Source organism: Silene latifolia, chromosome 5, assembly GCF_048544455.1.
Source record: "Silene latifolia isolate original U9 population chromosome 5, ASM4854445v1, whole genome shotgun sequence".
Taxonomy (NCBI): domain Eukaryota; kingdom Viridiplantae; phylum Streptophyta; class Magnoliopsida; order Caryophyllales; family Caryophyllaceae; genus Silene; species Silene latifolia.
The window spans coordinates 35,038,881-35,056,082 of NC_133530.1; the positions used below are offsets into that span (position 1 = coordinate 35,038,881).

Consider the following 17,202-nt stretch of genomic DNA (forward strand, 5'->3'; position numbering starts at 1 on the left):
TATATTATGAAATATCGATCAGTCTAATTTTATAACGTATTTTTTCACCCGTTCATCTGAAAACAATCTCTTTGTGTAAGGTTGCGTACATCTGCCCTTATCTTGCCACATGCATGCACTGAAGTCTTGGCATTATGTTGATTTTGTTGTTGTCTGACATTAGAATAAGTTTGCCAATACATAAATTGATTTGTTAATTATTACTACTTGTTAAGCAAATCCATGATTGAATTTGGATTTATGTTTTTAATTAATGTTCGACAAAAAAAGTTAATCTGGATCACACTCTCCAATTTAGCTTCTCAATCATTAAACAATGCAAAAAATCCCACAAATTTAGAATCACCAGGTTAAGTGAAACAGGGGGAGAACCGCCGAACCGGAGAAGTAAGAACTCAAGTATGTGCACTGGCTCAAGCCCTCAACTCATTAATGACTCCATTTCCAGTCCGGGAACTAACAATGTTATGATGTAAATTATGAGAATCATAAGTGTGTGTTCTTGCGACGAGAGAGGGAAAATAACTGTTGTGCCATTGTAGCAAATCATATTGCTTTTTTGCCGAAGTTAGGGAATTTTTTGGCAAATTGGTGTTTATTAGCAAAATAATTAGGGGGTTGGGGTTAGTTTGAAACTATTTTGACTTATGGTGTCCACGTCATCAGTTTTTTTTTTTTAAAATTTTTTTGTTTTTTTTTTTTTGAAAGAAAAAAAAAAAGTGAATAGTAAAGCCGCTAAGAAACCTAGCGGCTTTACTATTCATTTTTTTTTTTCAAAAACCGTCACCTTCTAACACTGATGACAGCCTATTCTAGAAATGAATAACCACTAAAGCCGCTAAGAACGTTAGCGGCTTCCCTATTTCTCTATTTTTCATAAGCTTATGGCATTTATTATCTAAAAAATGACAAAGAGACAAAGCCGCTAAGAAACTTAGCGGCTTTGCCTAAAAATTGGAAAAAAAATGAAACCGATGACGTGGACACCATAAGTCAAAATAGTTTCAAACCAACCCCAACTCCCTAATTATTTTGCTAATAAACACCAATTTGCCAAAAAATTCGAAGTTAGGGACGTCTTAAAGTAAATGGAGGTCCGGTACACCATAAAAAAATGAGGCACCAAATATGAATGTATAAGTGACTACACGTCGAGGTTTGTATTGAATTTTATTAATAAAGTTTATAAATTCGGTGGCCAAAACTGGAGGTCCGGTTCCGCCGCCCGGGGTATTAGACGCTCCTGAGTTAGGGTGACCCCTTAAAACATCAACTTATCAGTTGTCACAACACCAAACCTAAACAATTTGATAAATTGTTATATGGGACGATCTTATAATCAAGACCCGAACAATTAGCTCAATCCACAACCTCGTTGATGTTTTCGTATAGAATGATTTTTATCCAGCAAGGGCTTATGTTAAATGGCCAGAATTGGTCATACATATACAACCAAAAAAGGGTTTGAAATTTGGATACATTTGTAAATCAGGTAAGCATAAGTTTTAAACATCTTATTGTCAGCATTGGCTGAAAAACAGCACAAGCACAAACAAACGTAAACAAAGCGAAAAGGGAAACAAGAAGAAATTACTGAAGATCAAATAAGACTGTACACTTTACTCAGCTGTGAAGTCAGACTGTAGAGACTGAGAGACGTGAAACACCAACATGTCACTCTTGGAAGATCTAGCTTCGGTTACTTCGATCAACTCCTTAGTAACTTCAGAACATCTCCCACTAGATGCAAGGACCCCGTCACAAGGACCTGGAAAGTCAATTTCTTTAGTTAATGTTAAAGCACCCACGAAACCGAACTATCAGATGTAACGTGCTCTGAATCTGAGCTATGGTGCAAAACATATTTTGCTTGATTTGTAACGTGCTCTATTTATGTTATCTATTGAGGCAAAAAAAAAACATTATTTGCCCTCATTTTCATTCCACTCTACAACTTACTCATCATAAATACCTCTACCTTGACTTTACAAACAGGTCATTCGACTCAATACAAGGCAGGTAATTTTGGTATGCTTGTCTTCGAGTTCAGGTCATATAAGATAATTTAAAGTATTATACGTTATTCGGTGTGTGAGTTAGTTCGGGAACATTAAAGTTTGCTGGGGTTAATTATGGTCTCAGGTCAGTTATGGTTACGAGCCATATTTGGGTTATTCAGTTCAGTCCCCTACCCCACTTGCATGTGTGTGTCTAGAAACAACAATGGAATCGAACGTAAACTATGGATGAAACAAACGGAGCAGTACAAGACTAATTAGCAGATATACTTTGATTTGCTTAGCAATTCATCTATAAAAATCTTGAATGAAAAGGTAGCACGTTAGAATAGTATATTCATCCTAAACCTAAGTATCTCCGAAAAGTAGAAATGAATCCTTACCTGAAGTCTGAGAGAAGGATTTTCTCTTACACAATCTCTCAGCCATTTTATTGTTAGTGGCAATGAAGGAAGAACTGCACTTCTCGGACTGTAACCGCCAGGGATCTCATGGGAGTACTCCCTGTTCAGAAACTCCAACAGTGGCAAGTAATCACTTCTCTCAGCCTTTGAAAAATCCACCATGCTACTTATAGCTATATCAGAATCTGCTTTCGCATACACATATAGTCAGGACACGGAAAAAGGGTGCTCATAGAGAGTACGCTAATCTTTCCATTTATTTGAATGCATAGCATTTATTTATTTTTTGTGTCAATCATCCAACCGACTATATTTCTGATTTTCAATAAATATTGAGCATAAAAGGCAAAAGTACCCTCTCAAAAGCATGGGGGTTCCAATGTCCATCCAGTCGCTTTTACTTACACTCTCCTCACTTCACATATATACCCTTGCCATTTATCCAACTCATAAAATTTGTATCACTTGGAAATGCAGTGAATTCAAATAAATAGAGGTAGTATACATTATAATTATCAAAGCCTCGATTTTTTCCCCTCCTCCCTAAACAAAAAAAAGAAAGCAAATGATAGGCAGGGAATGCGATAGGTATGAACCCTGAGCGCAAAAAAAAAAAAAAAGTACAAAAGAATGTATGAGTAGATTCTACTGCAAAATGTGATCAAAAATTTCAAGTTGTAATCACATGCATTGTATGGTTGAAAACCTCAATTGTAAATTTTAGATAAAGCTTACCTTCCCTCTGCATTATCTTCTCCCATATTCTTTGCAGATTTAATTGCCAAGATAACTCCCTGGCAGGAATGTCTAAGGAACTACTTGTAGAGCCAGAGATAACTTTGTTGTACGACGATATGCTTGGCACAAATAAGGCTCTAGAGAAATCAACGCCTGAACAGTTAGCGAGTTCTCATGTCAAAAATAACAAGACTTCCTGATGTAGATCAAATGATTTCCTGATAGAGCATCAAAAACCACAGACAAGGCATGACTGACTAAATGAAATTTTATTTCATTACTCGAACAATTTCGCACATCCTGGTAGTTACTGGCTAGACATTTCAACTATCAACTCACCATACACACACAGAGATTAGATAAAGCTTGAGGATACATTAAATACCCAAAACACAAAGTGAATAAATAGGAAGTATTGCCCAGAGCGCAAGATATTAGGCAAAGGCGTTTATCCACGGAAAACGAGCTTGATATCTGAATATTTTGCTTCCATGTTTCACAAGTACTTCAAACTAAAATTTCGACTTAAGTCTGAGGTCGAGCTAATCCTAATTTGATACCCTGAAGTTTGGCTAATTCCAATTTGGTGACCTAATTTCCAAATTGGTTACCGGGGGGTTTGAAAATTTTCTCAATTTGGTGATCCAAGGTCGAACTTCATTTAGATTGAAGACTTTCTTCGGCATACTAACATGCAAATAAACATTAAGGTGAATTTTTACAAAACATGGCAAAAGACTACTTTGTTATGTATATTTGTTTTTCTGGAAAAATTTCAACTGATATCACAGTTTTTTTGTCACCAAAAAGGAAAATATATCAAAACTCTAGGTCACCAAAGTGAAATTATTTAAACCTCAATGCATCATAGTGAAGTAGCTCGAACTTTAAGGCGCTAAAGTGGAAATATTCCTCTTAAAATGTAATTAAGTAACATCTTCTTAGTCACAAAGACCACTTGTGTTATTAAGCCACTCACTGATTTTAGAATCATAGGTGTGACTTAATCAAGGATGACTTGTACTATACTGATGAATGCATACCAAACATTGATCATACCCGAGGAAGCACAAGTCTCAACAAGCTCTGAAAGCAATAGTTGTGGGTTTCTCACCTCCATGCAATTGAACAGAAGAACCTACAAATTAAAGCCTCGAAAGTAAGAAGTCCACTAATTAAAATGTCACAAGTCTTATTGAGTCATAACTGAAAAGAGGTTAGCTCAAAGAGCAGCCTAAATACCTGTCTAATATTTTTGTCAGTATTTTCCCTATTGCGGTTGATGAGGACATTATGTTTCATTCCTTGTCCACGTCCATCAGTAAAAGATGAATCTAAAGAGGGCATTGATTTTGAACCCTCACTCCCTTTCACAGCATCTGAAAACCATCTAGCACAGGCATCAATGCTTTCAGGACTGTGGGCTCCATCCAGATAAAAGGTCAAATCTCCTGAAGATATGTTAGAAGATTTGGGTATGGTGTCGTGAACAATCTGAGCCCTGCCGGAAAGGCGTGCTGCTGAAAGGCCTCTCAGAAAGGCATCTGGTAGATTTCCTTTGTTGTCATCCTGAGAACCAATATGTCATAGCAGCCAAGAAATAGTAAAATAAGTTGAAGCTTAGTTGCTGAAGGTAAACAAAGACGATTTTGCAGTAAATATGCCAAATAAAAAGTGAGCAAGGGCATTATGAAACATGATCAGACAATGAACTCCAGACGGGCAAATGGTTATCTGACTAACACCAAGTATAGAAAAGTTCAAGGATTTTCTCAAGTATAATCCATTAAAAATCCAACATAATGATCTCGCTATCAATTGCCACCAATCTAATTTAAATAAATGTTAATTGCCTGTGCTATATGAAACGGATTACACAATACACATCCACCAATTTCAAATTGCCAAGTGCCAATGGCCAAATCATAGAAATACTACTAGATTCCGAAATGGTTAACTGTGGTGCATCATTGGCTAATCGATGTGGAGAAAAAGATAATCTAGGTGATTGATTTTTTATGCAAGTGAACCAAAGAAGAAAAGTAGCTAACCAACATTGAACGCAATAATTCTGGAATTCCCTGTGAGTTCAAGCCAAGATGTACAGAGGGTCACAGCGAGGCCAGCATTCGCAAATTGATGATCACCTGCCAGACTTAACTGTAATCCATTTAAGTCTTCACGGCTAAGTGGTGACACTACTCCCAGCGGGACCTGCATATAGAGAAGGCAAATTAGACAAGAAAAACAGTGAGCATGCGTGTCATACGGAGGCATAGTCATCAGTCTATTCTTGCCACTTTAAGGCTTAAGCAAACTTATGTGTGAGCAGTTCGCAACAACAAAAAAGCCTCAGACCCAAAATCATTTGGGGTAAGCTAACATGAATCATTAATGTGAAGCCGCTCAAAAAAAAAAAAAAAAAAAAAAAAACTGAAGCTTTTGGTAGAAGATGGATTGAGTCAAGTGATATGATGCTTTAATAGTCCTGTTGCAAAAGAATTTGTGTTGGTAATAGAGACTCACATGAGCAACGGGATGCTGTGACTTTCTCATGCTTTATTTAATTATATTTTCCTTGCAAATGTAGCAGTCATATCTAACTAGGTAGGAATATGAGTGCGACCTAATATATCTCGATTGATCTTGTAAACTTTTCTTTCAATCGTAGCGTTGTCGTGGAAGATTAGTGACCAAGAAATTTGGTAAAGTGTAGCTAAGTTCGGACATTTCAAATAGAAGCTTACCTTCAACTCATGAGCCCTTTCCTTGATGATAGTCATTGCTTCAGGAGGCTGGATTACTGTGAATGCTGGTATATTAGGCTTCAGAAGCAGAGGACATCATCAATATACAATTTAGATTATAGCTGGCATACAATACCTCCAATTCACGATTTGTTAATATAAATTGCATATAAAATGTTATAATCAAAGGACTCTTCTGATACCATTCAGTTCCATTGGAAGGATTTTGTACCTTGAAAATACCAGCCTTGTGTGCGGCAATTTTCGCCAGAGTATCTCCTGTGGAAATACCGAAATATTGATTTAATGCCGTCAGGTCACACATATAGTCTAACTGTCTAAGGCATGTAATTATCATCATTATCATAAATAAACAGTATCGGACATCCGAAAACAGTCTCCTTGTACATGCTATATGCGTGAGTCATTGAGTAACTAAGGTGATTTTCTTACCATTTATCAACATTCTCATATAGAAGAAACATTGAAAGACATAAAAGTGCATTTTTAAAAAATTTAATGATGGCCAAACTAAAGCAGAATGAGGAACATCAATGAAGACCGTTTTTTTGGGTGGCGGAGGGAGGCAGATGGGAATCAAAGTTGTTATGGGGTTAGCATAGAACCATTCTGCAAAGAAAAGTATACACTACATGTTTAAATCAATGGTTCAGTCAATCAAGTAGTTCCTTCACAAGAACTTCGGTCAAGTACACCACCAACTTCTTTATTTCATTGATCCTCTATCTCTTTCACTTGGTACAATTTTTGAATGAAGTACAGCCTTGGCCGATAAAACTACAAAGACTACTGTCACCAGCCCACAAACTAAAGAGCATGGTTGCATGCACACATCATGAGTCAAAACATTCAAAACCTTGGGACGCTAACCTTGTTCAGCTACCATTGTCAAAACACAAAATTGCTGATAATCCTCAACGCTCAAGAAGGTTATAACAGGCTGCTAGTTGATTTACAAGGGTCAAAAGGTACTAAACCAGATCATTTTCAAAGATAAAGATTAGAACAGTTCAGCATGTTGTGTTCCTTTTTCAAATTTATGCACAGTGTTCGTAAACAGAAATCAATTCAAAGCAAAACTTTACAGTTGTTTTTATGGTATGTCCTTTAACTAGCAATTGAGCCCAACTCATTCACGGACAATCATTATCACTACTTCATTAACACGAAAGAGGCTACCCCCATAAGTAGTGTAGGGCGTGGCACATGTTCGCAACCATTTCCCTATTGACTATGCAGTAACATACAACTTACAAGAAGGCTGGTTTCAGCCACGACAAAGCCTGAATCCCAAAGTACGCTACAACAAATCGTAGCTAGAAGCCTAGAACGTGGTGAAACAGAGAAAAGGATAAAAAGAACGAAAGAAAGAACTGCAAAGGGTCTACTAGCAATTTTTATTGAGTTCCTCCATGAACTACAGAAGAATGTATCTACTACATTGGCAGATGGCTGCACTCTCACAGACACATCACCGCAGTTGATACACAAATTTACAAAGTGTAGCTTCAAATCTTCAATAATTAGTCAATGCCAAGTAACAGTTCAATAACACGATATATGTTGCAGCAAAGTCAGATTCATGCAATAAACTACGGAGTAATAATTTCTAGGCAACACATAACATTAATATACCAGAAATATAACAAAGAATAATAGTGGTGCAGAGGCATCCTATTTAGTTTAAGATAGTTCATTGTAACTGAAAAAGAGAATACCTAGTATCTCCATATGATCCATTCCAAGTGAAGTGATTCCACAAACAACAGGTTCTTTGATCTGCATAATCAGGAAGGAGACTAAGGACTTGCTTGAATGGGGGGATTTGGAGGGAAATGAAGGGAGAAAGATAAGGAGGGGGAGGGATTGGGATTGGGAGGGATCCATTTTCCCTCTTCCAAGCAAATTAAAATCCATCCAACATAGGAAAGTGTATCGAAACATCTATACTCCATTCCCCTTCCCCTTCTCGTCCCTCCCTTTCCCTCCTATTTTGCTATCCAAAAAAGCCCTTGGGCCTTGTTTGGATGAGGGGATTTGGAGGGAAAGGGAAGGGAGGGGAAAGAAGGGATACAAAATTCCTTGTTTGGATAACAAAAGAGGTAGAAGAGAAATGGAGCGGGAGGGATTTGGAGGGATCCATTTTCCCTCCTCCAAGGCAAAACAAAATCCCTCCACCATAGGAAAGATTTGGAGGGAAATTGTAACCAAACACTCATCCTCCATTCGCCTCCCCCCTAGCTCCCTTTCCCTCCACTTTTGCTATCCAAACACACCCGGTGTACTTGGATACAAATATAGGAGGAAGATTTGGGGGGGGGGGGGGGAGGATGTAGGGGGAGAGAAAGGGAGGGAAGGGAAGGGGGGAAGGAAGGGAGTTTGAGAGTTTAAACTCCATATCTTTCCTAGGTTGGGAGGGATTTTGATTAGGCGTACAGGAGGGAAAGACCCTTCCACTGCCCTCCTACCCCTTTTGGTAAACAAACAAGAAATTTTATAGCCCTCCCTCTCCCTTCCCTCCATATTCCTACAATTCCCTCAATCCAAACAAGGCCTGAGGATTGTACTTTACCATAAGGAACTCCATGTGTAATTTAATATTCTACAAGTTATGACGGACATGATAGCACATGTTTTATTTCAACAGAAACGACATTTCATTATTTTGACAGTAGCATAACAGCCTCTAGTATACATAAAAAAAAATGTGCCCCGTTAATATTACAGGGACATTACGTGCAGTCAATGAACTGTTGCTGGGTTCTTTTCTGTTGGGAGAGTGTAACACTTGCTCATTACAAATTTGCCTAATTCGAGGTAAATACATAACATCTAACATGCGATCTGCTCTTAACGGTGTTTGTTGTAGACTTTAAGTGAGAGCCATGATAGAATACAGTCATACACTCGAGCAGATTCGAGATTCACTGAGAATTGAGCGATCCGATAACTTCGATTTATTCGGGGAGAAAGGAGGTAGAGAGACTAAAATAAAGTAATAGAGTGGTCCAAAATTCACACACCACATTTGTGGAATCATTTCTTCCTCCAAGACCAACTTCGAAAATTCCAACATCAACCTATGGAAAACAATTACAGAAACTGAGAATCTCAATTCCCCATTAGCAGATTTATCCGACAAGGGACACAGAATTTAGTAGAATAGTAGAAGTATCAAAATTTTATGTGCTCTTTAATTTTTTATGTTGGATCACAAAGTTTATATTCCTTTTTTAGCTCCTTATACTTGCAAATTATTAACATCAACATGACATGATACTATGATAGTCATCTGATACATCATAAGGAAGAATACTGACACCAGGCAAGTAAAAGTAGGGCAGTAGGCAACTCAAACTAATGTTTCAGACACGACAACCCTTCAAACTAAAACAGAAGTAACAAAGTGGCATAATTTTCAGACAGGAACACTCGGCCCAATATGGCTTGCTGATCTGGCCTCGCTTCTTTTAATAGTGATACAGTAGTTATTCAACGCGATTCTTGACGTAATTAGCATTGCAACTCTTGATGTAATTAACATTATGGGTCATCTATGCAGAATAAAATGGTAAGGTTGCAAATATCCAACCGTCACTTGCCCCACCATGTGCGGGAGTTCTTGAGCCAATGAGATGATAATGTAATAATATTGTTGTAACAATTAACCAAAAGACGCAATCTATTAAATATCACACATAAGAAGCTAATCCCTTAAAATTAAATTAAGTAAAGGATAATGAAGAGATAAAAGCGCAATGAGTACAAGGATCTGACCTTTTCATGTACAAATATTTTGAATGCCATAAGACTGAGAAACTGAAATAAGGGAGGCATAGGCAACTCCTTTGATACTTTCTCCTGCATTGTGATTCACTAATCAATCCATAGTTTTCTTTCTGTCGAAATTGGAAGAGCATTTTTTCTACATCAGTAAGATTGCCCGTTTTTAGACAGGTCACAACAACATCTGAAGTTCTAGATAACAAGAAAAACATGGTCCTGCAGTACGGAATTGGACTTGCACCAGCAGGTCACAAGTTCAGAAATCTCTAGATAACAAGTCATTCTACCCTCTCTCTTCTAAACGTGCTGTGTTGGCCCAAGATGGATCCAGCCTATTTATGGAAACTAAATTCTATTTTTCTTTTCATAATAGGACAGAACAAATAAATATATTCAGCTGTCTCCCAACTACTGAGTAAATAACAAAGGAAGCTTGCGACTGGAACTGCAAGAAATTAGTTCAATGCGAGAACCATGGTTACCAGATACGTAATACGACCGATTCCAATTTGTAATACAAATACGCAATTCGCTCAAAATAGAGCATAATTCGATAAAATTATAACCAAACACCATAATTCAATGTAATTCGAATTCGTAATTCGTGATTCGTTAGGCAATTAAGCGAATCCGGTAACCTTGGCCAGAACCGACTAATTAGCTTGACATAATTACCAATATGACACTAAGTTCGGTAATGAGACAACAGGTTCAGTGATATTAGAAGTAAAAATTATTCACTAGACCGATTAGTCCAACAAACTGTTTAGACAAATGATTCGACAATTTTGATCATTGCCATGCAAATGATTCACAGAGTCACGTTTTTACACATAAGAGAATTTAAGGATAAGACAAAAGCGCAGGGAATAAGATTTCGACAGACCATTGTATAAGTACTCTACCATCAAGCTGACACTAAGTTTTGCTGATCTATCAGTTCCTATGGTAAGAAAAAATTAGGGAACCCTGACTTTACAGAATTACTCCTACAAATTATCTTAAAATTTAGAAAAGGATAACAGAGCATCGATGATATTGAATACTCCCTCCTATTCCGAATAACTGTCCCATTTGGACAATGGCACGAAAATTAAGGAATGGAGTTAAAATAATGAAAAGTATTGTATAGGGGTAAGAATATAGGTGTTAAATAATGAAAAGTATTGAATATGATGGTTTAGGGGTGGTTGAGGTGGTAAATAAAGAAAAGAGCCAAGGGTAGGAAAGTCAAAAAAACATGTCCAAATATGGCAAATGGGACAGTTATGTGAATAGACGGAAATGGCAAATGGGACAGTTATTCGGAATAGGAGGGAGTATAACTTAAAAGTCTTAAACTAGGAAACAGCTACATACATGTAGAGAATAGTATACACGAGAGATATTACCCTTAGCTGATCCCAGCAGTCCCAGAAATACCGCAGAAATGCCTCCTCGGAGATATCAAGCCTATGCAAGAGCAAGGGAAGAAAAAGATTTAATCATTGGAGTATTCAAATGAATACATTCAGGAAGATAAGTCTTTATATTCTAGATTTCATGCTTGGCTAAGTCTAATGAAACCCGATACAGTAAAGAGCACCAGATTATCCAACAATTGTCAATTTATACATTAAGAGAGATCTCATAAAAAAGTAGCAAAAAAGAGAAGTCACAAGAGCACACTAACCCATCAATTCTAAATCTCTCTCGCACATCAATTAAATGGGGTGATGTAAAAAGGCCAGTACGGAAACCACACTCGCGTAATATGGCCTCGGAGAAAGCACATGTAGACCCCTGCCAATGGAGAAAAAATATATTAGAAACAATAAAGCAAAAGGTAAAGATTTATGGCAATAAGGTAAGTTTCCAGATGATGGGAGGTAAGCACCTATGTTATTTAGACTCGGCTACATGTGTCGGATTGATAGTGTCGGAGTGTTGGACACTGCTACTTTATAAAAAAAAAAGTGTCATGTTTTTAGTCTAAAATGGGGTATCGAAGTGTCTTATCAGTTATCATGACAGTGTCAGGATGTCAGACGCGAGCCACTTCGACAAAGTGAAGTGACATAGTAACATAGGTAAGCACATAGCCATATCTCTTCTCGAAAGGATGGTGCGATATGAATCCAGTGTGCTCCAAAAGCATATTGTGCAAAATTCAATATTCTCTCTCTCTTTAGCTCTATAGCCTTACTGAAGGGAGAACCTTCTACTAAATCTGAATACCATCTGACTTCCACATCAAGACCTCGGTTTAACACTTATACACCTATCAGCCTGAGCATTTGTGCCTGTCCCAATCTTTCCTCTATCCTTCCTCGCCAAAAGACACCGAGAAAACACACACAAACTTGGAAGAAGATAGGAAAGCAATTTACCCAACACTTGTTGTTTATGAGAAAGCCAATAATTGTCTACCACTTAGGCTGTTATCCAGGAAAAAGCGAAGGCAAAGTAAAAATTGAGGAAGAAGAGTACCTTTCCCTTTGTTCCAGCTACATGGATTATCTTAAGTCCAGCTATTTTTTCCTCCAAGCCTAATATCTTGAGAGAAAAAATGAAAAGAGAAACAGTCAACATCTGAAGACATAGTTGAAACCATGCATCTTCAAGAGGAACTTAGCAGAGAAAGAAATGAGATTTGAACATCAGAATATTAGAAGCAGTGCTGCACTGCCACATGCCATTGATTAACTTTTACATGGTTGTTATATTGCTCTAGAAATTTCAGAAACGCATGTTTTTCAGATTCAAAATCTAAAATCAAATCAAGAACAGAATTCTTTGCTCTATAAGTCTATAGTTCACAGCAACACATGTTTTGGAGATTCAATATCAAGCACAGAGTACCTCAAATACAGAAAGAGTACCTCAAATACAGAAAGACTCAGTGACTTCCAGCAAAATAAATAAATAAAAATATATACCAGCAAGTCCCTCGAACAAATATTCAGAAACTGGGTGAGTCCTCGTCCAATTTCCCGGTCCAACATGAATTGAACTAGTTACCAATTTAGAGAATCGGGTAAATCATTATACCACAGACATATATAACAAGACTGAAGCTGACAACAAAGAACAATCCCAAACAATTTGCAACAATGTTCTGTTAGCATAGACATTCAAGAACAGTCACTAAATTAAGAGTCGTATTCTGACTTGAAAACAACAATATATGGGTAAGAACCTGGAAAGGTTACCTATATTCATTGAACATGAGGGCTAGTTTCCAAGTTCCAAGACTTCCAACAAACACTTAGAAAAGGCAATAAAAAAGCTTAACAAGCTGATTTTCAGACAAGTCTAATTACTCTAATACCAAAGTCTTAAATGGTTGCCTCGATCTATAAAATGCAACATTCTTCATAAGAGGCATTTCGAAAAATCCAGCCCTTAATCAAGTCAAGCACACACTGAGAATGACAAGCCATGAAGTAATGATCATGCACCTGAGTTAACTAATCAGGATACAGTCAAAAACACTCCAAGAATGATAAGTCCTGAAGTTATGATCAATGATCATGCACCTGAGTTTACTAATCAGGATACAGGAACAATGAGTTCAATTTTTGGCATTACAAACATTAAAAAAAGGCTTGAGGATAATACCTTAAGATACATCACCATCCGTTCCAGCTTAGTGTATTTGCCACCAACTGTAGACTTATCCCCACGTTTACGGCCTCGAATGAGAGAAGAAAGTGCTTCCATGGCAGTCTCATAAGAGCGCGAGTGAGATAAGTCTGATAAGAGTTCTTCAGAAATTTTATTGTTTCTTATTTTTTCTAGAACTTGGGATGTCGGTGAGGACATCATTCTTGATTGTATACCTGACACATTAGTCGCAACAAAATAGTGTCATCAGTTATGGACATAATATAACGGCTACAGTCTTGTACACACTCATCGGCACATGGGATGAAATTTTTCCCGTTCACATTCGTTTTCCGATGCCACAGGCTCATACAGTCACAGCTAAGACAAGTGATAAGGATGGCAAAAATACTGGACATCCAACAGTCTAAGTACTAACTACTAAGCAATCTGTAAAAAAAGATGACTTACATAAGGAAGCAGGATCATATCCATTCAAGCAAGGAGGGAAACTTGGACTCCTGCAAGCTGTAATAATAGATAACCATCTTCCTCTATCATAAAAGCGGGAAATGCCAATAACTTCTCGCCTGATGAAGCCATTTGATAGACTCTGCATGATAGCCCAGTAATCCTGCAAAAATAGCAACTTCCAGTTACAGAATTTATTGGCGTTCTGGAGTTGAACATCTAGAGCTGGATAGTAGTTCACTAAGTAACATAGAAAGACGGCCAATTTCCATACGCATGAGTAAGTCTATATGCAGCCAACTTTTATGTGTTAACAACACATGAGTAAGTCTATATGCAGCCAATACTACCTTCCTGGCCATTTCTGAGAGTCCTTAGGGGCTGAAGGCAAAATCTTGACTGCTAAAAAATCTTGTCTACGACAATGTAACGTTGTTGCTATTGTTTTTTCTCACTAATAGGGGTCACGCAGCTCCATGCCTAAGGCAAAATCTTGACTACGACAATGCTAACCGCCGACAAATGAGAATCTAATCCAAGTATCTAATATAATGGGGTGAGATTTCAAGCATTCATCAATGAAACACAAATTCTCATTATAGACGGTAGATATCCGTCTATAGTTATAGACGGGCCAAATATTCACTCACTCTAAGCATAAGACAAGAATGAAAAGTCACCACAAAACAATAAAAACTCGCTTCGACCTACCATAACACCTTCTTATCAAGATTAATACTCATTTAAACATTGGCAACCTAACAATTGCCCTATTCAATTTATGATTTCAATAATCACCCCATAAGCTGGAACTAACATTTCCCGCCAACTTCTAACAATTACATATGCAACAACCACCATAAAAACACAGCCAGAGATATAATCTAGACCAAATTCCAAGCACAGCCCACATATTAACAAAAAAATTACTCCATCCGTTTCAATTACTCCCTCTGTCCCGGTCATTTGTTGTCCTTTTCCATATTGGGGTGTCTCAGTGAGTTGTTGTCCTTTCTATTTTAAGAATGAACTTGATGAGCAATTTGATCATTCACACCCAATTTGTTCCACTTGTCATTTAATAATTGGCTCATTTCTCTTACCTTCATCTTTGTGCCAAAACCAAAGAACAACAATTGACCGGGACGGAGGGAGTATTTATTTAACATTTTTATTCTTTTAGAGCCGTATTTTAATCAAAGTTAAACAAATGATCAGTTTACAATAAAGTTTGTAAAGTTACAATAAAAATCAAAGATACATGGGTAAAAAAGAATCAGAAATTACGCAAAATTCAAGAAGATGAAGTGATGAGATTACCAGGAAGCCAGAAAATTGTGATGAAAAATGGAATGGTGGTGAAATGGTATGATTCTGCGTGTAAGCTAAGTAGAATACCAAGTGTTGAGGAATAGTAACATTTTTTAACTGAAGGGTAAATAAACGGCTAATTTTAACTGTAATGGCATGGCGGCGTTCAGATATCAAGACATGTTTTGCTTTTTTCTGGGTTCTTTTTTTGGGTGGTTCTCTTGTTTTTCAATTTTTTTTTTTCTTTTGGGGTGGGTTGGGTTGGGTTGGGTTGGGGGAGTATTGCCCAAGTAGACTACCAAGGCTAAAGGTTACCATTTGGACGGCATGGCCGGGTTTAGGGCCAAGTTGCACATCCCGGCCATTTCTAGTCCGCCAAAATTTGAAAAAAAAAATGGTGGCATGTGACTAGGGCTGTAAATAAACTGAGCCTGTTCGACAAGCCCTCGGAATCGGCTCGGTCAAAACTCGGTTCGAAATCGGTCAAACTGAGCTCTAGCTCGGGCTCGAACTAAGTTGCGCCAAAACCGAGCCGAGCTCGAGCACACTAGGGCTCGGCTCGGAAGCTCGTTTGAGCTCGTTATTTTTAAAATTACTTAATATTTTCAATATATTTACTTAAATTGTATCAATTTTAAAATAAATAAATTAAAATATTAGTTTATAAGATAAAATTACATAATAATTGTTATTATAAGCTAACAAAAAGATAATATTCTCGTTTGAATTTGAATTTTAAATCAAAAATTATGTTATAATTAAAATAATGCTCGAAAAAAAAAGTATGCAAACAAAGCTCGGGCTCGGATTCGGGCTTGTAAAATATTATATGAGCTAATCCCGAGCCTTGATTTCAAGAGCTCGATCATAGGTAAGCTCGAGCTTGGCTCGGCTCGATTACACCCCTGGGCAAGTCCCGAGTCTCAACTCAGCAACGAACTGGTTTTTGGCATGTGCCAGCCCGGCCTATCTCCTCCCACCGAAGCACTTCCGTGTCCAGTAAGTTGAGCCCGAATCGGCATGCATGGGCCTTGAGGCCTAGAGTTTTGGGCTTTTTTTACCATAAATATAAAATATTCCTTTGCGGCGATGTGAAAACCCGAATTAACCCGAGTTTTAGTTAAAATTATTTAGTGCGGAACAATGACTGAATGTCAAACATCGGTGAAACATTCCTTGGCTAGTTTTCACCGATGTCAAACTCTAGGCTGAATTCTTCCTTGGCTAGTTTTCATTGATGTTAAAATATGAAACATTCCCTGAGGCCTAGAGTTTTGGGGTTTTTTACCATAAATATGAAACATTCCTTCTCGGTTTTCAAAATCGTTTGGATATTTATTCTCGATTTAAATCTTAAATTTTTATAAAAGAAATCCGGACTTCGATTTTAAAAACTATAAAGTTTAGCTTGACTTTTTGTATTGTGTTTCACTGCCCTTTTATTTTTCACTTTTCCTTTGCTATTTTTTTACAAGATATAGCATTCAAAACTTCATTATTATAATCGCCATAAAGAGGTTACGCTCAAAGAATTAACAATACTAACAAAGAAAAGCATAAGGATTCATACACATATTATATTGACGGTCTTGACTATTTCATACTTGAATAACCACCACAGCACCACCAGTGCATTAAGCATTTCTCTTATACAACATATTGAAACAAGGTATGTCCTCATCCCCTAATATACAGAAATGTAAGAATAAAGGGTGATCATGCACCTGCTTCAAATTTAAAGACCAAGCTAGCATAAAAGTCCGAATTCTCAGCAAGTAATAGAATTAATCGAGTGGAGTTGCTCAATAACCTAAATTAGCAAGATGTGGATTTCTTTGTGGTGAGTTACCAGCACTTCAGTTCTAAAGTTTAACTAAGCATGCACCAAAATTCACAAGACTCATTTTACACGCATTGACTTAACCTATGCAGCTCTCAAACCACTCATTTATTAACGAGGCATTATTCAAGGTTGTTTAATGCACGTATATTGCTTTTTCATGCATCTATAAGGCTACTTCATGCACTGATGAGGCTATTGACCCAAAAATCTTGCCATTCTTTTAGGACGGGAAAGGGTTTAGGGTTGGATACCCTTTCCCTTATTATCGGAACGGGCTT

The 17,202-nt window shown here is 37.3% G+C and overlaps 1 protein-coding gene across 1 annotated transcript; it reads right to left on the reverse strand.

Annotated features, from left to right (window-relative positions):
• Positions 1–1,703: 1,703 nt before the first annotated feature.
• On the reverse strand, positions 1,704–15,269 carry LOC141657245 (folylpolyglutamate synthase; the record flags this gene model as incomplete). Its single annotated transcript, XM_074464405.1, is given in 17 exon segments — positions 1,704–1,768; positions 2,402–2,607; positions 3,158–3,313; positions 4,220–4,298; positions 4,403–4,729; positions 5,216–5,374; positions 5,908–5,985; positions 6,140–6,186; positions 7,647–7,707; positions 8,952–9,008; positions 9,706–9,789; positions 11,106–11,166; positions 11,387–11,496; positions 12,184–12,249; positions 13,315–13,535; positions 13,771–13,933; positions 15,091–15,269. Coding segments are annotated over 16 exon segments (1,920 nt in total). The 5' UTR covers positions 13,919–13,933; positions 15,091–15,269.
• Positions 15,270–17,202: the final 1,933 nt, after the last annotated feature.